Source organism: Balaenoptera acutorostrata, chromosome 7, assembly GCF_949987535.1.
Source record: "Balaenoptera acutorostrata chromosome 7, mBalAcu1.1, whole genome shotgun sequence".
Classification (NCBI taxonomy): Eukaryota; Metazoa; Chordata; class Mammalia; order Artiodactyla; family Balaenopteridae; genus Balaenoptera; species Balaenoptera acutorostrata.
The window spans coordinates 63957665-63981539 of record NC_080070.1 but is presented as its reverse complement, the minus strand read 5'-3'; the positions used below and the strand labels follow the sequence as shown (position 1 = coordinate 63981539).

The 23875-nt window shown below is 43.1% G+C and overlaps 1 protein-coding gene across 1 annotated transcript in view; it reads right to left on the bottom strand.

The window, feature by feature from the left end:
- Positions 1-22973, bottom strand: part of NXPH1 (neurexophilin 1) — a 287114-nt gene extending 264141 nt beyond the window's left edge. Inside the window, exon 1 of the mRNA XM_007191745.2 lies at positions 22816-22973. Coding sequence (XP_007191807.1) covers positions 22816-22869 — 54 coding nt within the window. The 5' untranslated portion in view covers positions 22870-22973. The remainder of the gene's footprint in view (positions 1-22815) is intronic.
- Positions 22974-23875: the final 902 nt, after the last annotated feature.

The window sequence follows — 23875 nt, the reverse complement described above, 5'->3', positions numbered from 1 at the left end:
GTGGTGCAAATGGAGAGTTAGAAATCATTGGCAAGGAAATAAATTGAAAACATAAGTCAAAAGCAAAGCCTTGTTTTCAGCAAGCTGGACCTTAATAAGTAAATAGATATGAGAGGGCAACAATAGCTTAAATTACAAGTCTCATAAAGCCAAAAATTTGTTTCCTTTTATAGTTAATTTAATATAGCTTTATGAATTTGGATGCACAAAGTATAAGAAATAGAAAAATCAACTACTTTTGTTTTAGTTCATTTTTCTGCTCAAAATCAAATAAGCCAGAAAAAAAGTTATGTTTTCAAGCCTGTCGAATTCCTTTTCCTCCATGATTCACCGTTCCCTGCTATGTCATGTTTGGCCTGGAAGAGAAGCAGATGTCATTCCAATAAGACCTCTGTTTCCTTGAAACTGCATCTTCATTCATCATTTTTGTCACATGCTGAGCACACACAGCCACTTGGACCAGACTCAAGGTCCCATTGCCTCTGTGAATTCTAAAGAGATGGGCAGATTATTGTACAAAATTGCTCAAACTACAACAACCTTGAAATCAAGTAATAATGCTGAACAATCACAACAATTTTTATTATTTATTATTCCCAAGCCAGGGATCAATGAGTTAATCAGCTGTCACCAAGATGAACCAGAATTCTTTATCTCCTTTACAAACATTATGATTTTAGGTGAGATCCCCCTAAGTCAATATATTAGGCTTTCACCCTTATGTAGACAGGGAGTAGCAAAATAGTGTGAAATCCTGTGGTTCTTAATTTCTCTTGCTGGCAAGATGAAAGTCAGCAGACTTGATTCTAACTCCTACATGTGTGACCCAGGTAAGACATTTAACTATCCTGTGCCTCAGCGTCACCACTTATAGAAAAATTACCAACAACTAGCTTTGTTCCTTCCCATTTCAGAGCAGAGGCTATATCTAGAAAAGTGCCTTAAAGAATTGTTCTTTTCTGTAAGAGTCAGCAAATAAATGATTGGCAAAGAAACAGCCCTTAGGACACATGGCAAGAAAACCCTGCATCTCATGTTTGGTTTGAATGACTGACAAGCACACCAATGTGCATTGTAACAAGCCACTTTTTATTTTCTAGGTTAGTGGCTTCCAACAGCATCCGATATTTAATATTGGCCCAAACACTTTTGGAAGAAGTGACAAAAAGTGGACGCTGATAAGCATCAGGCAATTTCCTCCCAACTTGTGCTCACAAATGACTTGTGAATGTTAAAATTCCAGGCTGGAACATTGCTCAAATTCTGATCCTTTCTGGGAAGTGCTATTCTCTCTGGACAGTAAACGGCAACTCAGGCTACAAGACTGTGCAGATGGTATTCAGAAAGAGGGAAGTCTGTTCTCATTGTGAGCTGAAATGCCCTGGCTTGGAAATAAAGCTGTACCTTTCACCCTTCTGCTAGAGCTGTTAACAGCCCGGATTTCCATTCAAAGAACCACTCCTTTCCTTTTTCAATGGCACCACAAAGGAAAATAGGACCAGAGATTACTCACCAAGACACAATATTCAGTACATCAATTTTCTCCATGCATGGAATATTACTCCAGCTGATTAAAGTCTCGGGATTAGCCTTTTAAAGCGGCCACAAGTTGATCTTTAGTTTAAGCCAATTCATTTTCTTTTCAGACCTACACTACAGTTTTGCAAACACAGCTTTAGTCCCCTTTTGTTAAATTTACATATAGGAGAACTAATAATATAATTCATAGAATAATTCAGTGACTCATTGGGGGTCGTATGGAAAGTAACAGCACGGCATAGCATTACAAGGCTCCCTCTGATAATCTGAGACACAAGTATTCAGTCCATCTTGCCCACAGTTCACTCCACAGTGCATAGAAGCTCAGATGATGAAATCAGTAGCATAAGTTAGACTTCTAGACTCCACTTTCTAAAAATTGTCCTTGTCTTTTGCATTTATCAGACAAAAAAGATTTCTACATAATTTCTCCACATACCTGTTTCCTGTCTCTGAGACAGGAAAAGCACCCCCACCACAAAATGCCTTGTTTACCACAAGCACATAAATATAAGGCAGTAGCTAAGAAAGATGAATGCCCAGCTGCAGTAACCCCCAAGAACTGAGAAATTCATGATTTACCAAAAACCTGTTATAACACCCCATGGGGATGATAACTCTGGTTTCAATATTGAGACTCCAGTGAACACTGATTGCTAGAAAAGCTGCCTCATCCTTTCCACCTTTACCATGAACCAGCAATATTTCTCTAGAACCATGTGTCCCTTTTTAAAGGGGCCTTTTGTACTCGTTCTTAATTTTGAGTATAGCATAGATTGAGGGAAAAGAGATACAGTAGGAATCAGAAAGAGGAGCTAGTGGCTAAAACATATCATCAGAGGATTTTCTACATCCTTCTCCACGAATGGTCCTAATTCTACCACTTCTCCAGTCATTAGAAGCCAAAACTGGAAAAGAACTAAGGGCTTAGAAAAGATGAAGAATTGTGTAGCAGGGGAAGCAAAGTGCACAATGAAGAGGAGAAATGCTTTGTCCCAGACCTTGTGGTGGTTAAAATTGATCATCCCCTTTAAATTCTAAACACCTAAGACATAGGATATCATCTACTATTTCATTGTTCACTGGCAATCTGCCAGGTCACAAAGGCAGTCTTCTAATGTTTTCTTTCAAAATTATGTATATAGCATATGTTAGGACAATTATTCACTTTCGGAATTCACCAGTACCAATATCATGACAGTCTTCAAATCAATTATTTGAACTCATTAATTCCTCAGCTAAGGAAGTTTAATAAATAAAACACTGAATTTTCTTAAAGCAAATGGTTCTTTACACAGTCTGGATTAAGAGCATATTTGTCCATTTACAATATTTAAAAAAACATCCCCACCACAAAATGCCCTGCTTGGGATATACAGACATCTTGGAAACCAAGACATTTCCGTAAAATTTTTTGGTGGTTGTGCATGACTCTTGTTTGGTTGGTTGGTTGGTTGGGTTTTTTTCCCCTTTAGTCTCTTTTCTGCTGATTAAAATATTTAGAATCATTTTCACATGTTGAGTAACTAAGAAATCAGGAGCTCATGTCAACTGTTCAGCATACTGAAGAGGGTAATATTTTTATGATGATAGTTTCTAAATATAGAATAGATGCAAATGCTGAATACTTTTTCTCTCCCTCTACTTTCTCTTCCTCACCCTCTCTTCTTCTAATTCAAAGGAAAGAAAAAAGTATCTTTGAGAAGAAACCTGATGATTTCTATCTTTCAGTCCATTTTAGTTTCCAGACTGGAGTCAAACTCCTGGCATATTATGTTATCCCTTTCCTTGCTCCTTCACATTGGTCTTGGCAATGATTGTTTTGGATATGACACTAAAGGCACAAGCAACAAAAGCAAAAATCAACAAGTGTGACTACATTGAATGAAAAAGCTTCTGCATAGCAATCGACAAAATGAGAAGGCAACCTAATTTGCAAACCATATAACTGATAAGGGGTTAATATTCAAAATATACAAAGAACCCATGCAACTCAATAGCAAAAATACAAACAATCTGATTTTAAAACGGGCAGAGGACTTGAATAGACATTTTCCCACAGACATACAAATGGCCAACAAGTACATGAAAGGTGTTCAACATCACTAATCATCAGGAAAATGCAAACCAAAATCACAGTGAGATATCACCTCACAACTGTTAGAATGGCTATTATCAAAACATAAAGAGATAAATGCTGGTGAGGATGGTGAAAAAAGGAAACCTCGGCATACCATTGGTGGGAATGTAAATCAGTACAACCACTATGGAAAATAGTAGGGAGGTTTTTCAAAAAATTAAAAATAGAATTACCACATGATCCAGCAATCCCACTTCTGGGTATATATCCGAAATATATGAAATCACTATCTGGAAGAGATATCCACACACCAATGTTCACTGAAGCATTATTCACAATATCCAAGACACGGAAATAACCTAAGTGTCCACTGACAGATGAATGGATAAAAAAAATGTGAGATATAGATACACACATATATACACAATGGGAGTATTATTCAGCAATAAAAAAAGAAGAAGGTCCTGCCATTTGTGACAACATGGACTTTGAGGGCATTATCCTAAGTGAAATAAGTCAGACAGAGAAAGACAAATGCTGTATGATCTCACTGATATGTGGAATCTAAAAACAACAAACTCATAGAAATGAAGAGTAGAATGATGGTTGCCAGGGGCTGAGAGGTGGGGAAATGGGAAGAGGTTGGTCAAAGGGTACAAACGTTCAGTTATAAGATGAATAAGTTCCAGGGATCTAATGTACACCATGGTGACTATAATTAACAATACCATATTAAAAACTTGAAAGTTGCTATGAGAGTAGAGCATTAATGTTCTTACTGTAACAACAACAAGAACAACAACGAAATAATTATATGAGGCAAGGGATGTGTTAACCAACCTTACTGTGGCAAATATTTCCCAATATATACATGTATAAAATCATCACATTCTACACTTTAAATGTATACAATGTTATATGTCAATTATATCTCAATAAAGCTGGGGGGAAAAGCTGTGAGAGAGAACCAGCTCCAACAGACATTAAATAAAGCTAGACAGCCTTTCTAATTAACACAGCGTGGTACTGGTACATACAGAGGCAAACAGACCAATGGAAGAAAAACAGATGCAAGGATATTTAGTATATGATAAAAGCGTCATCTGAAATCACTGAAGCAAAGGTGGTATTTTAAACAATTGATGCTAGGATGTCTGCCTAGCCATTTGAAAAAATAAAATTAGACTTCTATTACACCATACATAAGACATAAATTCAAAATGGATCAGGGTTCTAAATGTAAAACAATAAAACAACCATGTATGTACAAAAAGAAAATACGGATGAATTCTTCTATTATCTGGGTGTAGGCTAATTGATAAATATGATCACATTAAATAAATTTAATTATAAAAAAGGGAAATTCTGATACATGCTGGAACATGGATGAACCCTGAGGACATTATGCTAAGAGAAATAAGCCCTGTCACAAAAGGATAAATATGGCATGATTCCACTTATACGAGGTACTTAGAGTAGTCGAATTCAAACAGACAGAAAGTATAATGGTGGTTGCCAGGACCTGGAGAGAGGGGAAAATGGGGAGTTGCTGTTTAATGGGTATAGAGTTTCAGTTTTGCAAGATGAAAAGAGTTCTGGAAATTGGTTGCACAACAATGTGAATGTACTTAACATTATTGAACTGTACACTTAAAAATGGTTAAGCCGGTAAGCTTTATGTTATATTTTACCGCAATTAAATATAAAAGTCGATTTTTAAAAAATTTTAACCGTCCTTGCCAGAGACCAGCACGAACTAGATTCCTAGGGAACAATTCCTCATGAGATTTTCCCAGAAAAGCAAAGTAAGAAGCACACTCATCTCCGGAGCTGTCAGAGGGAGCAATCTGCATTGAAGCTTCTTACCAAGGAGGATCCATTTAACTTTTGCCAATTCATTTGCAAAACAAAGGAGAATTTGTGAAGTGTCTCTAGTATCAATCCCCACAGCCACCACTTCACCCTATCCCTCACTCTTTTTAACACTTTACCAGGCACCAACTTCTACAATACCATGAAATCTGGAAAAACTAAGACATGTCTACAGGATGCCTACTGTAAAAACAGGTCAAGCATTTGAACAAAGGCATGGAAAATGCTTCCTTCTCCCCTCTTCCCACCACACACTAAATGGCTTTGCCTAATTGCTTGAATTACCCAACATGAATAACCCCCAGTAGAGGTGTGAAAGAGAAACCTATTAAATCAACATCACATATTCACATTCCTAGTCTCAAAGCCTTGCAAAGCCCTAAAAAAGGAAGATATAAAACATGATGGAGGGTCAAGGGTGTCAATGAGTTTCTAACGCATCAAGAACCAAGACATCAAGGAAGAAAATGATGCCTTCAGGAGATCTAATAAAATAAATAATGGGAATAGGAAGAATATTCAATAGGTCCACAGGAGCAGCTGCTTGAAGTTTCATCAGTGATAGTAACACACCTAGAGAAAGAATGTATCAAAAAGATCGAAAGCGTCTGTCAGCATAGAAAACAAGGATTCAGAGAAGCAAGCAAGGTGATGCATACTCAGCACTCTCAAGGATAGGAAGACACTAGACAGAAAAAGGGAACCTTTGACTCTACTTTGGGGTCTGCCATGCGTCTTATGAAATAACCTCAAAGTTATATATATATATATATATATATATATATATATATATATATACACACACACACACACTATACACACACATACATATATAAACACACACACATACATATATATATTTATATGTATAAAGTTTTGATTACTAATTGGACTCTCCAGAGCTACCATATTGAAAGTAATGTGCTCTGAATAGTGTTTTAGATATTCTTCTCACAGCAAAAGGGCATTATCAAAATGATTTGCTGGTTAGAGTGAGTCTATTTCTGTGTTAACTCTAGGAGCACTGGTAACGTTCAGTTTCTGGGCCCTGGACCAAAGCAATTTCTCCATGCTGATGCTACCCCGCAGGACTTCTGCATGGCTAATCAGCCAGTCCTTTTCTATCAGCTTTTCCCAGGACTATGTAATACACAATATTTAATTTAAAATGTTACCAAATTTTTAAATAAAGAGTATGGGATACATTCCTTGAAGCACATTATGGTAGTGAACCCTGGTTGCCCAAGTTCATGAGGACCCTGAACGTGTCATAAGAAAGGGAACGTAAAAGATGGGAATGATTTTCTTGCCTATTCAACAATCTTTCATAATCATAAGCCTTCCATAAAGGCTTGTAATCAACCTTTCTCAGCCATTTGAAGACTGAGTTGTATACAAGATGACCATATAATTTATCATCCACACCAAAACACTTTTGAAAATGAGATGGTGTTTTTGATATAAATGATAGGCATAAAACAGGACTTTCCCAAGCAAACAGGGGTGTATTATCATTGTCTTATGGCCTTGGTCATTGAATATTCATGACGTATCTACTCAGAGAGAGGACCAATACTCTTTACAATTTAAAAAACAGCTAGAAATTTTTGAAACAGAGTGATCTCAATACATTATTCAATAAACAAAATAATCTCCCAAAGACAGAAAAACTTGTGATGACATTGGTCTGCTCATCTTCCCAAAATAATTTGTTCAGCTCAAGGTTAGTAAGAAAAAGGAACTCCTACTGCTTCTGATAAAGCCATCTGTGCTTTGGAAATGGCTGACAGGTACCTCCAGAAGAAGCAGTCAAACATCATTAACAATCAAAATCATGACAATTAAATACAAGGATCTATCAGGGTCTTATTATCCAAATTTCAATGAAAAGAATTCAAACACCCTCTCTCTCAAAGAGAAGAGCAGTTACTTTACTGTCTAAGTCCATTGGTTGCACTCTGCTATGAGGGTTCTCAAACCCCATTTTCTGACTGGCCTACAAGGAAAGGAACGGAGATAATAATTAGAATAAGCTTGAACCCTCAAAATTTTTCAAAAACACATTCTTCTCTCATTGCAGATTTTCAGCCAGACTATGTATTCTGGGAAGATCTGGCATTTTTAAAAGTTCAAAGTTGAAAGCCCACATTCTATAAATAAATCTACAATGAACTGCTAAAAGGTTTATTTCTGATTTCTTATTTCACAAACTAGGAACTAAGCATAAAACTATTGGGTCATAAAATGCTTAAAAAGTAGATTACTAGAAACTAATAGAACATATTATTATCTATTGAGCCAATGATGGGTCAAATGGCATTTGGAATCCTTGCAGAGAATATGAATATGACCTTCATGTATACCATTTACAGAAAGCAATTTTATTTACATTTTTAAATCCATATAAAGTTGAAGGATGATACTGCTGCAAAATGGAACATTTAATTTTTTGCCCCAAGGCATAACTAAGCTCTCCCGAGGTCAAATGTAGTACAAGACTGAAATGACGCCAGACTCTCCACCCTCATCTCATGCCAGAGGGCTTCTACTTTGGGCAGGAGTATCTTGGATCTACCTTTATTCTTCAGAAATAGAAAAATTCCTAAATTCAACATAGACCGAGTAATTCTATAAAATATTTTGTGAGCATTTTTCGATTTTACTTTTAAATCACATGTCCAGCCCACAGTGAAAATGCCTATGCTAAACTAGTTAAATGTTTGGGGCTATTCTGACTATAAGGTATTAAGCTAAACAGATTTTTTAAAGTTTCTTAATTTGTATCAATGTGCAAAGATTTTGCTTATAAAATAATATGGATTTGCATCTCTCTTTTATATCTGTCAGCTGTCAGAAACACAGAATTCATGAGCATAAATGCCATGAGAAACACTAGAGTTTTTGCCTCTTACATGTGGTTATCCCCTTACAAATAAACTCTACTCTCCTCTCCCTACCTCCTCCTGCCCGGACATGGCAAATAATTCAGAAAACAGGTGTGTGATTTGTTAGAAGAGATACGGATGTCATGGATCATTTTAAACTCCATCACAGATGACTGTAAGAGCTGTGCTTTATGCCCGGGTCTCACTTATTACCTTACCCTGAGGCCCAGGGATCATTTTTCAAATTGGTCAGGTCAATAGATGCAGAGTTCCTAAAGAGACTGTGTCCCACACACGCCATCAGCAGAAGCTAGAGTCACGACCATCAGTGTCAAACCTGCATATGTTACCTTTGTATCCCCCCTTTGATGCACTACATCTAATAAAACTACTAAATTACAGTAGTACCAACAGCGTTTTATGTACACATCCAGTTATCCAAATAAGGTCTATCCAGAGGAAGGGGAAGCAAGAACTAGTCACTGAAGTAGAAAGCAACCCAGTTCCTTCTTTCAAAATAAATTTTAATCACAGACACACACACACACACACACACACACACACACACACTATGGTGTTGTAATTAAAAGCGGTGCCTCAAGAATTAGACTATCTGGGGTAGAATCTTTCCACCTTGCACTGTTCACTCACATTCTCAGTGCCTCAACCGTTTCATCTATAAAATGGAGTGTTATTAATGATATGACTAGGATAGGCGTATTAATATATTAATATTAGTGATATTAATAGTACCTTACTGATGGTACCTATCACCTTACAGGGTTAAGAGAACTAAATGAAAAAAAAAAAATCCATGCTAAAGTTCTGGCACAGTGCTTGGCTCAGGGTATAAACAAGAAGGTAGAAGATTTTATCTTCTGCAGTCATCTCCACACCTTCCCCACTCTCAAGTCAAATCCAAGACACAAAATACTATCTCTGTGTAGGAACCCTTCTTGGGTACCCAGGACAATGCCTTGGAAGGAGGCATATGGTGGCCTACAGGAGATATTCTGAGCAGCATATAGGAAGGGTGCTGTGCTCTCAACCCACTAAATTATTTCATCTAGTACTTCTGGGGAGCTAATGTACTGCCACATACAAGCATGCAGCTAGAATGAACTTCACCAGAGAAAAGCAGCCTGTATCCCCTGTCCAAAGGTCTTTGGATTTTAAAACCCAGTGGGCTGTACATTTTGATTACCTTGTGTGCAAATTTTAAGAGAATTTCAAGTGTTAAAAGAAAAGTAAATAAAAGCAAATACTGTTCACAAATTAATCAGTACTTAAAATTAGATCTTAATAAATGCCCATAGTGCTTGCCACCTGAAATTAAAACATCACAAGAATCCTCATTTCAATTAGGCAATCTGTTCATTGGGCCTGCCGATGACTTGTCTCTTCATTTCTATAAACACTTGGGTAGTTGCTGTAGAAATGGCCATTTTCTTTTGTTTTAATCATAATGGTTACTACTCCCATTAAATACATATGGCTTACTGGGCAGCCCTGGGCAAACGGTACAGCAATCAACCAGCTGCAAGAGGGAAACAAAAGATAGGATTGGTCTTAGGGCAGAGCGGTGTTTCATCCCTGTAACAGCTGTGCTGGGAGCATGGGAACCTGGTCCAGAAACCTTTCCCTCAACTTCTTTCCTTTACTATTGATTCACCACTGCCATGTGCCACACACCTTTCTAAGCTCTTTGTAACACATTAAACTCAGTTAATCCTCAATAACAACTCTGTTGGGTAGGAGGTATGGTTAGCCTCATTTTACAGATTAGGTAATTAAGATCTGAGAGGTTAAAAAGTTTGCCCAAGGTCACAGAATTAAGAAAATACTTTGCCATTCTCTTCCCCTCTTTTCTCCTAATAAGTCTTTCATCAACGCCATTTCCCTTAAGAACTGAAGTGAGAGATGAGAGAGAGACCGGAGGTGGGTGGGGGCATCCAGGATGAACGAAAAGGGCCTATTTTCTCCCTCCTGTGGCCAGGTCTTCACTGGAGCAAGAAGTCACCCACTTTCTCATCATTACTCTTCTATTCCTGAATAGAAGAGTAATGAATTCATTGCTGACATTGCACAGGTGCCATGATATTATCCACCTAGCTAGAAGTAGCGGTCTTTGGGAGGATATCAGCCATCTTTTGGCATGTTGATTTGCTGTTAAAACTTCTCATTTTTTTCAGCATTTGTTCAAGGGGGGAAAAAAAATCCATCAGTCTGAGAAACGTGCGAATCCATCTGGCCACACATTAGAGCTCTTCTAACTGTGAAGGATTTCAGTCAAGAGTGCAAGGCGGGATTAAACATCTCAGGCCAGATCATTCACTCTTCATGCTTCCACACTCCAGAACATTTCAGCCTGACAGCAGAGCTGCAGATCCAAAAGCGGTAGCTCAGCTCATACGTGCTAGTGCCAGTTCTGCTTTAGTTTGATAACGGCTAGAGATTGTGGCTGCCTCTGGTGCAGCTACTCATAACACTGCCTTACTAAACCTAAAGAAATAAGGTCGAAAATCTAATACGAGGCACTCATCATTCAATTACATATTTCTTGTGAAAGAGGCAAAAACTCTGCCATGTTCTGCAAAATCTCAACATCAATAGCAATTAAGTGTCACATCAAGAGCAGAGAAATACTACACTGACTACCCATGAATAACTTCATATGCAGTGGTTTGCATCTTTCTCTACATTTAATGCTGTAAGACAATAAATCATGGTGCCCTGGCACAAGAAACTATTCACAAATAACCAGAAAAAGTATGTGAGTAAAGGTATTTTATATTTCCAGTTTCAGAGATCATGTAGTCGGTCCTATTACCAACAGCACAGCTGCTCCAACAACAAATCACAACTCATAGTTCAATTCAGTTTTAGAATCAAACCTGGGATTAATTATGGCATTTTCATTGAAAACTTCTCAAACAAAAAGTGTAATGGATCTCATGGAATCCGATGCGTGTTTTTAAGAGTTTTCCATCAAGTATGGAGCAGCACCAGCAACGTATATAGATGGTTAGTAAATTAGGGCATTGCTTCTCATTTAGAGGAGATGTTAACACAGTAGTCTAGTGGCCATTTATACAAGAAGAAAAAAATGTGACCATTCTAGAAGTTTACCTAGTAAACTTTGAGTGAACTGGGGGAAAGGGGGAAGAAGGCTTTGAAAATGTCACTATGGTTTTAGGCTGCGTAAAATTCTCAGTCTAATAAGGCAGGAGAAAAAAAATGCTTCATTCCCCAAACAAAATGCATAGTAAGGAAAAAAAAAATCCATAGTGGGGCTTACGGCTTGTCTTTGAGATCATAAACTAAGTAACAGATTAAAGAGAAATGCAGTCTTTAATATATGTTTGGAGGGAAAAAAAAAAGAATGAGGATCTCTCATTTTTCCAAATTTTGTCCACATCAATGAAAAACACAAAGAGATTTATTTTAATAATTTCACTATACTCAGAAAGACTATTTTTATGAAGTCTGATGCTAAATTAAAACCTCTATCCATTTTCTTATTCAAAAAATGCATATAAAATGTCCAGTGTATTCAATACCAATAAATATATGGTTGATCATTTTAAACAAAATAATAAAGCAATGTTGGAGGGTTTGTGTGTGTGTCTGTGTGTGTGTGTGTGTGTGTGTGTGACTTCATGGTGACCCATGGATCTCTCTGTAATCTAGTAAGTCAATAAATTCATCTTTCCTAAAATTTTGATTATGTACTTAGATGTTGCCTTGGAACCTTAGGATCAGTTTCAAAACTGACCAAGTACATAAAAGAAGAAGCAGCCTTATGATTAGCACATCAGTGAACAAAGATGAACAATAAATTTCCATCACACTGTTAAACTCATTCAAAACAATCAAATACTTCATCGAACCACTTACAACTACCGATTGCACACCAACCCTGATTTTATATTCTCCCTATTTTAAATAGGTGTAATATTTTATAAGGGCTTCACAAGTAAGAGATTGTGAATGTAAAGCAGTCCATTAATTTTATATAAGCTGTTTTATATACCTGTGGGCCTCTAATAGCATTCAGCTACAAGGTTACAAGGAGAAGTATCATTTTCTAAAGTTCAGTTGGAGAGGCTGGCATATATATACATCACTGAAATTCCAGCTATCGTGCCAGTAGTTCTTCTTCACCAAAATTGCTTTCATTCTGTAGCAGAAAATACTGACATAAACAGGACAACAATGCAGTATCAGGTACTAGATTCCTATCAAGGAAATGGTACTGTCAAACCCAAGTTGAAATTTCGGGTCCAACAACTTAAGAAAACAAAAGAATTCCCTATTATAATTTTCCATGGAATCCTTCAAAGAGTAGATATACAGATGTATATCCAGTCTTGCTCTTATATGTGTGTGTGTGTGTGTGTGTGTGTGTGTGTGTGTGTGTGTTTAACCTGTACATGAAAAAGGGTCTTCTAAGCCAGGACATTTTCTCCAAGCCTTTCTATCATAATTTTTCTGGCAATAACCTATCTTAGAGAAGGAAATCGGTGCCTTCTTCCTTTTAGTCTATGGCTTTCAGTTTTATTAAAATTCCTGTTGATTTGCAGCATGATGTCTTTGTGTTGGCTCTGGAAGGCCCTGTTACTCTATGTGTAAATGTGCATTGTGACAGGTTAGGGGCAGGGATAGGCAGAAAAATGTAGGGCTTTGTAGCTGTTTCCAGCTAGCTGCTCAACTTCCTACATCATACTGCAACTTTGCCACGTTTAGCCTAGTATATATTTCCAGTGAGTGGCGAGCCTGGCCTTTTTTCCCACTAAGTTAGTACAAGCTAATTAATGTCTTTTTCACTTTATTGGGATCTCCCCTGAAAAAGGCATGACTATGGGGTCTGGTCTCACAGAGACAGTCTTTTAGACTTGAGAAAAGTAAATTAAAGTGACGTTTCTGTTAATATCAAAGCAGGCTTATTACTTCAATATAAGCACTTCCTTAATTTTCCTTTCTCAGCATGCTACATAAATATAAATAAAAAGTCCTCCACTGGATTTATGTTACATATATCTCACGGAGTTTAATTATAAAACCTCTAAAAATGAAGATGGTGGGAGGAAATGATGCCAGTAGATGATACAGTGCTGGTGCTGTGTTGGCTGGCTGTCTCTGCTGGCAAGGAAACAAAGACACTCAGGTAATCACAATGTACCATGAAAGGCTGGGCTCCGAAGAAAAGAAAATTCCAGGGAAGAAGGGTATTATTATTACTTTAGTGGCTGGAAGTCCACAATTTTAAATTTTGTTCTCGTCAGTGTTATTATAAATGTTATTGTAATTATGATAGTTTTACTGCAATTAAGGAGGAGGAGTTAGGTTTTTTTTAAGGGCCACACCCTATCTTCTCTGCAGCATTGATCTGCTGTAATAAGGGAAGGGCTGCCAGACGAAGACCAAGCACTCAAAGATACACACGCACACACACACACACACACATACACACCCCTCACTTGACCATAAGAACTGTGGCATTTCAGGGAACAGTGAAGACACCTGTACAGGAATACAAGTTTCATCCCAGCAGCTGCCCACCAGGAGCGTCAGGCAACTTCTAGGAGTGAGAAAGGCTGTGCCAGGGAGTGAGGGCTGCAGAACGGAAGAGAAATGGGGAAACGCTGTGCAATATACTCGGCAGGACCCTCAACAGTTCGGCGACTCCAGTGGGTACAGGTGGGGCCCATTCCCACTCGTGGAAAACTGCAGCTGACTGGCGCGCGCAGGCAAACGGCCAGCATCTCACCTGGAGCAGGAAGAAGGCCGTTCTCACCGGGGACCTTCGAGAATACCCTGGAGGCGTTATGCCCAAACCTTCCCTTCCCTTCCTATTCAGTATTCGACTTCCCTTCACCTCCAGATTCGTTCTCTTCTCTCGGGCTTGCATTTCTCCAAGCTGGCTTCTCACAAGGGTTGATGGAGCACCACCTGCCAGACCTCTGCTCCTTTAACACTGCGAGGATTTGCAGAATCGGGCGTCCAGAAAGGACTGACTCTGACGCTAAGGCGAGAGAAAAGGACGGAACTTCCCAGCCAACCTTCGCCTTTGACACCGAGAACCCCTAGCGCCAAAGCTCGGTACTCTCCGGCTTATTTCTGGACCAAATCAACCGTGTGACCGCCGCCAAGGAGGAACTGCTCGCACTTCAAGTGACCGCAGTGTCCGCTCTAAAGTGCTCAGGGAGGCCCGGGGGGGAGTATGCAACAGCAGCCGGAGCAAGAGGGCGAGGGGAGGGGAAGAGGAGGAGGAACGACGGTTGTGTATCAGTGTTCGAGGGGGTAGGGTTGGTGGAGTGTTTGTTTGTTTTGCTAAGTAAATAAGGAGAAACTGCCCCCCACCCCATCCCGGGTCTAATGATGATAGATCCCATGCTGCTTCGGGGCCCACGCCGGGGAGCCTAACCACGGAAAATGAGGCTGCATCCCCATTCGTCTGCATTACGGGCGAGCCAGGCACTTTCGATAGCAAATATATCGATTCCCTTACTCAGGCCGTTGTTTCGCCTGCTCTCCGTGAATAATTACTGCTCCTCTGGAAATTCATAATAATTAGGACTCTGCACCCCACTCCACCCCGCGCTGCGTTTTAAAGGCGCATATCTGGTGGGCGACTTGGTGGCTCCAGCCGTGCTCCCCGCAGCTGGGAGATAGAGCAGGAATCATTGTTCCCCACTTGGTTTTACTCTTTCGAGACAGTTGGTTCCCCTCCTACCTCAGTTTCCTTGTCTGTCAAACGAGTCTTTTACAGTGTTAAAGACGCTTGCCGCTCTACCTCACAGGATGCGCGTTTCTGTTTGGGAGGAGGGGTAGATTTAACGAACTGTGCGAGGCAATGGGGGCAGGGGAGGAGAAAGTGGAGGAAAAGAAGGATTCACCTCTCCTCAGGACAAACTCTGTGGCGACCACGTGACGCCGCCACCAGGGAGGGGGCGGGGAAAGGGGCGCTAACGAGAGGCTCCGACCACAGGAAACCTTGGGGACCTAGCGATCGGAGCTTAGTGCTCCCGAAAGACTGGGAGGGGGAGGCGGGTGGTTCAGGTCGCGGCTGGGCGGCAGCGAGGTGTCTGCGGAAAGCGCGCACTCTGCTTGCAGAGGGGCCGAGCCCGCACCGCGGCTGCGAGGGGGGCCGGGCCGCGGGCACCACGCGGGGCGGAGCCTGTGGCGCTGTCCGTGGTCCTGAGGGATCGCTCTGCGGGCCCGCCTTGCCCAGCCGCCGGCCTCCGGCCAAGGCCCCATTCACCCTCCGCGCCGCGGCCTCCCTCCGGAGAACCGCTGCTGTCCTGCCGGCTGCCCCAGGAGCATCGAAGCTCGGCGGCGTCAACGAAGAGTTCCGCAGAAGCCACGCTTCTGGTGTGAGGCCTTGGGGTCCAGATGCGAGAGCGCTGCACCTGTGTTTTCATAAAGCCGTTGGGACGGCTGGAGGTCGCCTGAGGCTAAAAGCAGACACCGGAGAGCGCAACTGTGACGGCGGTGACTCAGGCTGGGAACCTTCCCCGGGCCCGAACTCCGCGGCTTCGGTCAGAGGGCTGAGTTTCCGAGTCGAGGGTCTGAAGCCTACGTCGAAGGAAGTTCCTCGCTTCTAACTGAAGAGGATGACTTGAAATGGCCTTGAAAATCAATGGGTGGGAAGGGGTCTGAGAACGAGGGCGGCCTATGTCAGGAGGACGCCCGCTCCCTCCGGTGGGGCGAGGGCCCGCAGCCTCTCTTCGCGGCCCTCGAGCCGCTGCCTCGATCCTTCCCGTCAGAATCCATTAGGGCGGCGGGGACATCGGGCGAGGCCCGGCCAGAGTCAGGTTCGGCAGAGACGAGCAGAGCCCCCACGAGCCAGTTTCTAAGGAAACACTCGGTTTTTACAAGCAGCAATTTGTCTTGCTGTGGGAGAAAAACAGCACCAGAAAAGCCTCACGGTTCTCCATTCTCATGCAGACGCAGCGGTGCGCTCCGGCCGCGGCCTGCTTTATCCCCCTCCCCATCGTATTTCCGGCTGGAACAAGTAAAATACGCTCATTAATTTAAAGGAAGTGGGAGCCGGCGAAGGCTTTTCGCTAGCAGCGGCGGGAGGGGCACGTGCCGCGCGCTCTCTGCTCCTGAGGCCCTACGGCACGCACTCTCCCCAGGCCCCAGCTCTGGGCGCCGCCTTGCCTTCCCGAGCCCCCGACCTGATGCCGAGGAACCTTCTATAACAGTGGGACCCCGAGAAGGGGAATTCTCTCCGCCCCACCCCCACCCACCCCCCGCCAGCCCCCACCTCCGAAGTAAACAAAACATACTAGGGAAAGCTGTTTACAGAGGAGGCAACCAGGTTTGGAGCCCGCAGCAGAAACGCGGCGAGCTCATTAGAAGTTTAAACAACAGCCAGCAACCCGCCAGGGCAGACAGCAAACTTGGAAAATGCGCCAACGCGCTCCTGGGCGCGCGGAGGGGCTTGAAGAAGCCGCCAATACATATCATCTCAATAAAAAGCCGCTCTTGGAAAGCTGACATAGTAATTGAGATGGGCGCTCTTTCCTGATCTGGGCTGGCATTTCCTCATCTCGTGCTGACAGAGCCAGCTCAGGAAATTGCCGGTAATATTCATCTGGGAAGCACTTTCATTAAAGGTAATTCATTCGACTTTCACAATAAATTGAGTGACATCCTTACGGCGGAACCTTTTTATCCTTGATTAAGTGCTTGCCAAGCTTTGGTTCCCACTTTATTGTCACATTCCTTCAAGCGGAGTCGTCAACCTGCCCATCGGCAGCAGAAAAATGTGCGCGCGCCGTGTTTACCGAGCTCCGGGAGGGGTTAGTGCTGACTTAGAGAAAAAGAGCTGGTCTGGAGCTTGAGTGGCGGGTAAATCAAGATCGCAACTTCCCGCAAACTGTGGGCAGGACTGGCTAGAAGAATGTAGGGGGAGGCGAGGGAGCAGACACGCCTTACCACCACCCAGCTGCTCCTGGAAGTCGCTGACCCGACGGCGCCCGGCAGGCTAACTCGCCTACTTCCCTCTATTAATTAAAATGGAGCGTACTGTTAAGGTCTTAAAATGAGATCTGAAAGCTCCTAAAGGACGAGGTTGCTTTAAGAGAACTTACCTGAATCGAATCAAACCTAGGCATATTTTTAAAAAAGAAAGAAAGAGAGAAAGAAAGAGAAAACGCTTCCTAGCTAGCCACTTGAGAGCAGGCAAACTTTCACAGCTTCCATCAGCTTTCTTTATGGGAGGAAGAGTGCAAGAAGAGGGTTATTCTTCATTCTCAGGATTCCCTTTTGACCCTTAATATCCCTGTGGCGACAGTCAAACTCACTAAGAGCTCTTCAGACCCCGCAGTTCCAAGCAAGGCTGACAAGTACCTAGGTATTTCAGAACTAGGCAAAACCGGGAAGGCATCCCTTTGCCAATGCGTGGCCTCTTCTCCCCCACCCCCTATAAAAATCAAAGAAGCCCAAGAGAGAAAATTGCTTATTTGAAAAAGCAATATCCAAATGCTTTCATCACTCAAATGCCCTTTTGAAAATATTGTCGTCGGTGGTTATTACCTGGACAATACTGTCAATTTCTGTAGTCTGCAGAAAATCTTCCCTCAGATAGAAAAGTAGGACATTGGGCACCTATCTCAAAAAAATCAACCAATTTCCCTGCCACCTGATATATTTTTCACCCAGACAACACTTTTATTAAGGAGGAAATAGCCGCCAACAATTCAAAGCCAGATGGAAATCAACTTCACACAAAGAGGAGCCACGAACTTAATGGCTTTCTGGGGAAATACTGCTGAGAAAGTTGGAGCAATTCTAGTTCTCTCCTTCTAATACTGAAAGCTGTTTCCCCAAAACTGTCACTAGAAGGCCCCAGACCAGTATAATCCTCCTGGAAGTGAGTAGAAGTGCGACCCACGCAAGCGCTTTCCACACACCCAGAGAGCTGCTTTCCTGGTCAGTGGAGAGTTGACTATTTCAGGGAAATGCCTGGAGTAGTAGCAACTTCTCCTCTCACAGAGCCCTGGAATAGGTCTTGAGACTGATGAATTCTCATTTTGTGCTGCTGGGGCACAGGCTCCTTCAAAAATCTAGGTTTAATCCTTTATCTGGAAGGCTAATCTAGGGCACAACAGTCAGGATATTCAGTGGGATTGGGTAACTTATAGTACTGCCTCTAAGAACTGACCTTAACAGGGAACACTGAATCACTGCTGTGAGGTAGTTAATGTGCTTTTCTTTTCAGGAATAAGCTGAAATTAATTAAAATGTTCAGTGGTCAGCTGGCTTAATTTTCAAAGAATGGGAAGTACACATACCTAGTCCAAAGGATAGACACTGGTGATCTCTTTCCTGCTACTTTTCCCTTAGCTTCCACATTTCTTAACAGCTACCTTCATAATGAGTGGAATTCACCCAAACAGTCTGGCTTCTAACAGTGTAGAGGTAGTATTCCATGAATATATTAACCATGCTTTAATCTCTATTAAACAATTGGTATGGAATTCATACTTTCAGGATACCCTAAATTCGAGGGAATAGATGAATCAAAATATTAAGCACAAGTTTTAGAAAGAACTTTCCATTTTTGCCCATATCAGTTAAAAAAGCGACTAGATTATTAGCAAATTAATTTCCTAGCAAAAATGGTGGGAACTAAATTGGAGGACAAGGGGCCTCTTCTCAGAATAGACTGTGGATGTGTGACTTGATCACAGTAGCATCATGCAACCTCTCAGCAGAATATCTGGACTCAGTTTCTGAGTAACGTTTTTGTTAACATGCCCTGGGAGTGCTCATTTTACTTAATTCTTGACTCTGAAAATTGCCACAGGTAAGCCCCCAAGCAGGACACCTCTGCCTTCTGCTGGGAGGTGCCCTCCCTGTGTGCCCATGCCTGTCCTTCAGCTCATAACTCAACTTAGGACCCTCATTCTTCCGATCCAGAAACCACATTTCCCTAGATTATCCACTGTGTGCTTCAATTCTGTTAAAATGCTATTATCTGTTACCCCATTATATCATACTGAAAATATCCTGCAATCAGTCCAGAACTGACAGGAGAATAAAGATTGCAGGACTTTTTTATTTTTAACAAGTATTATTACACTATAAGTTCCTCTCCTGCTGAATTCAGAATTTTAAATCTGCAATTCAATAACATTCAGTAAACAGAAGATTTCCTTGCCTTTTTTTTTTTTTTTTTTTTCAATGATTTCCCACTCCCCTGCATTTATGGCTGGAGTTAGCCCTGTGGTGATTTTTGAGTATCCTAGCTAATACGCTTCAGGAGGTAACTTTGCAGACACATCTCTAATTAACTTCCCATTGCAGTATTAAAATAAGCTTCTAGTTTGAAACAGGACAGACCCATCTCTCAAAGCACAAAAAGACTCAAAATTCTCAAACTAGAACAGGCATTCAAAGAACCCTGGGCCAAGAAACATACTGTGAGAACATTCACCTAAATACAGGCTGGGAACTGTGGCTTAAATATGGAGCATTGATCTGCCGGATAGAGAGTTATTTTTCATTTAAAAAAATATCTTCTCAAAACTGGGAGTATTTAAGGTATGTCTCTATAAGCAGAAGCCTGAATATTGTTGCATAGGAGATACCTAAACAAATCTTGATCCTGGAACATAATGTGTGATTACTCCTTGGGAAATATAACTGGGATTCGAGGGGCTTAAAGAGAAAGGTGCACTGTGGTATCAGCTATGAGGCAATGTACAGAGTGCCCCTGTCACTTAACTTGCGGTGTGAGTCCATAAGGACAAAAAAATTATTCATTAAACTCCTCCCTGGATTGTGGCAATTCAAGGGGAAAAATTAAATAATGGTTCTGCCACCCCTGCCTTTTTGGAGTGTAACTTGAAGCATCTCCTGACAACCTGCAGGCATCTATTGCAGTTTCTTGCAAAGGTCTGGGATGTTTTGGGGTGCGGCTCCAAACAAATGATAAATTCAGTTACTGTTTCTGGTATTTAACGAAATAGATGGAGAAAGAAGCTTTGACCACTTCTTGGTCTGTCTCATTGCCCCAGAGACTTAATCAAGGGTTTCTACTTATTTACTTGCTGAAATCCAACCTGTCCTGACTGCCCAATTCACCCTTCTAAATTCATTTCCATGGTAAAAGTCAGCTTCTTGCTCCTCCAGGAAAACAGTTTGGGATTTTGCCGACAAATAACCGTGGGACTGCAATCCCTGGAAATACTGCCTTGGGTCACAGCCACCAGCCTTTTGTTTTTGTGGTGCGTGTGGTTTCTAATCCCCGACACACAAAACAACTTTAGATCGGAGAGAAAAAGTATGGACTTCTAAATCGCCTTCTCTATTTTATTGTTCACATTTTGTATTGTTTTGAGTGAAATTGGAAAAATTGTCTCCTTTCTCTGTATTGCCAAAAGGCATTCAGGTAATGAAGTCTGTAACTAAACGGTAATTGAATCAGCATAATTTTCACACTGAATGGTTTTCAAATGCTCCCAGTTTACAATTAAAGGAGAATTAATGCGCTTGTTGTTGAGAACACAGCGCATTAGAATAAATCCAGCACTGTTGTTGTAATGAGTGGAAAACGTTTTAACTGCCAACAAACACATTTAAAATTTAACACAACGTATTGATTTCACTTCTACTTTTGACAGATTATTTTCCAGAGTATCGAAATACTTGTTCCAAGCAATAACTGCACCACAGCCGCGAGCTTTTGCCGTGTGTGAGCACAGTTCAAGGACGTTAAGAACAGTCCTGAGGTTCAGGTCCTGCGTAAAGGTATGCAGAGGAGAGGGGCAGGAGGGTTTCCATGGTCAAGGGAATCTTTAATATTCTCCCTCTGTAGCTTTCACTTTGGGTCCCTCCCCCTTCTTTCAACAAACAATTTCTATATTTCCTCTGGCCAAACTTTCTGCCCTGCTTCTCTAAGCTCTCAATGTCAGTGGGTCTACTGGACACAGGTGGGGGCAAGAATGATTGAAGATGAGACATGGGAAGGACACTTTTTGCAGTGTGTCTGCGTTCTAGCCGGGGAAGGCACAGACTTCGGTAACGGAGCCAGAAAGGCCGTTCTTTTGGATTGGCTGCCCGGGCTTTCACCTGTTTACCCCAAGGTGTCCTGTAGGCGAGGACACTGACGCGCAGCGCCCTCTGGCGTCCGCGGCTGCCATGGTCAGGCGATAAAGGTGCAAACACACGCATCACTGAGGGTTCTTGGATTCCAGCTGAAACCCGCTTACACACATACCCTTACATTCATATTCACACACACGTATACATACACATTCATTAGCATATACAGAGTTCACACAACTAGCAGCCCTGCAGTCACAGGCACCAGGGCAACAGCTGGGAAACGCTCTCAACTGCAGGGATGGCAACACTTTTGCTCCAAGGATTGTGGGTTCTGAAGCCCTTGGGGTTGAGACAGCACCGCTCACCCCATTCCCGTTTATTCAACCCATCATGCCGCCCCAGCGCTTCTTGCTCCTAGTCGGAACACATAGAGCCCTCAGCGCGCTCCTGCGGCCCAGGGGTACGTTATGGGGTTCTGTGCACTGAGCACAACTTCACCAGCAGGATAAGACTGTCCCTGGCCCTCCCTGGAGTCAGACCCGAGAAATTGCGCTCTCGGTCTTGGCTCCGCGCGGTGCCCACAGCTACCAATCCACCGCCACCACAATAAAGTGCTTCCCTCAAAACCCCCCACCCCACCCCGGCCCACGCAAACCCCAGTTCTAACAGTGGGCAAAGTCCGGACCTCAGAAAATTCGGCACAAGGTCTGCCACTCCCTGATAAGGGGCTCAGCACTGGAACTGGGGTTTGGTTATTTGGTGGAAAGGAGAGGTTGGGAGGAGAGGGAGGGGGAGCCTCTATACGTTTGCTGGAGCATCTCTGACCCAACTCCATCTGGACGCTTGTGGGGCTCCTAGATAGTTAAACTTGTCCTGTCTGAACCCTACAAGTCGAACAAAGTTACCTGCACTTCTTTATGTGCCGCATCTCCAAACTGGGGGTTAGGTGGGTGGATTTACTTTCAAAGTCAGGGACCTGGGCAGATTCATTGCTTTCCATTCTCCACCTCCATTTCCTTTCATTTAAACTCTGGATGAACTAATGAGAGTTCCCTGTCTTCCACCCCTTCTCTTTGCCTTCTCTCCCCATAAAGCATCCCGTCCAGCTATCTCCTCGGTTTCTGGATGTCTAGGGCGCCCTAGACGCGGTTTAGAATCACCCGCAGGAGAGGGGGCACTGGAGCAGGAAACGAGGGTGGGAACCCCGGAAAATCCCACAGGGATCGGGAGACCAGTTTGCCAAAGTTGTTTCGACACCGTCGCTAGGAACGTCGCTCTCGCTGAACTGGCGGTCTCACCCTCCTCCCGCGCGCCCCCAGTTGCCTGGCCTTGCGACCAGGGTGTGATTGCGGGGGCGCGGGATTGGCAGCGACTTACCAAGTAGACGGTGGGCTGCAAGAGGAGAAGCACGTACCAGCACGTAGCCTGCATCCTCCCGCGTCTCAAACTTCCTCGGCGGTGCCTTCGCTGAGTCTTTGTTCCTTCAAAAACATAGATCCACCTGACATCCACTTTACAGAGCAAGGAGCGCTCTCAGCAGCCTAGATACAAATGAAATTAGACATCCCATGACCACGCGGGCAAGGTTAGGCTTGGCAACCAAGCGCGGAAAGGGGGTCGTGGCGGGAGGGATGGACCAAAAAAAAACCCGGAGGTGGGGGAGGCAGGAAAAATTGAAAAGCGAGCAAATCCAGCGCCTGAAACCCGCGAGCGCGCGTTCCGCAGGCAGGCGGGCAGGAGTGTTGGAGGATGAGGGGCTCCTTGCGCCCTACGCTGCTCGGGTGCGAGTTCCCGGGAGGTGGAGCCAGGAGGTGGCGGGGCACACAGAGCCGCGTGCAGGCTGGTTCCGAGCCCAAGCGTCTCTGGCAGCGAGACCTGCCCTAGTGTTTGATGGCCGGGAGGCTCGGACTAAAGGCGGTGGCTGGTTCTTCGCCAGCCCTGGCAGTGCTCACACACGTACACACCAGCAGAGAGAGGTGGAGAGAGAAAGAGAGAGGGAGAGCGAGCGAGAGATATTGAGCGAGGGGGGCGCGGGAAGAGGAAGGGGTAGGTAGAGCTGACCAGGATTAGGTACCGGGTATCTCCACGCTTTTGGTGCGATGGGGGTGGGGAAAGTGAATGCAATTTGCATATAGGAAAGCCGGGTTCAATTTACCCATTCGAGCGCCCTGCACACACAGAGATACCACGCGCATACACACGTACTACTTTTTTTGAGAGAAGGGGCACAGCCAGTCGCTAACTTCTAGAGTGGAAGCCTGCCCGGGTCTGTGAGGGTCACCCCTCAGGCTCACTCTGTCTTCCCCGCTGCCCCTTCCTGCTGCCCCACTACCCCACCCCAAGGTGTCCCCCATATCGGAACTGTGGAGGCGGAGGGTACGTACCGCACAGGACTGGGGGCGAATCCGGCAGGCAAGGACCGCTCTGCGAAGGCTCC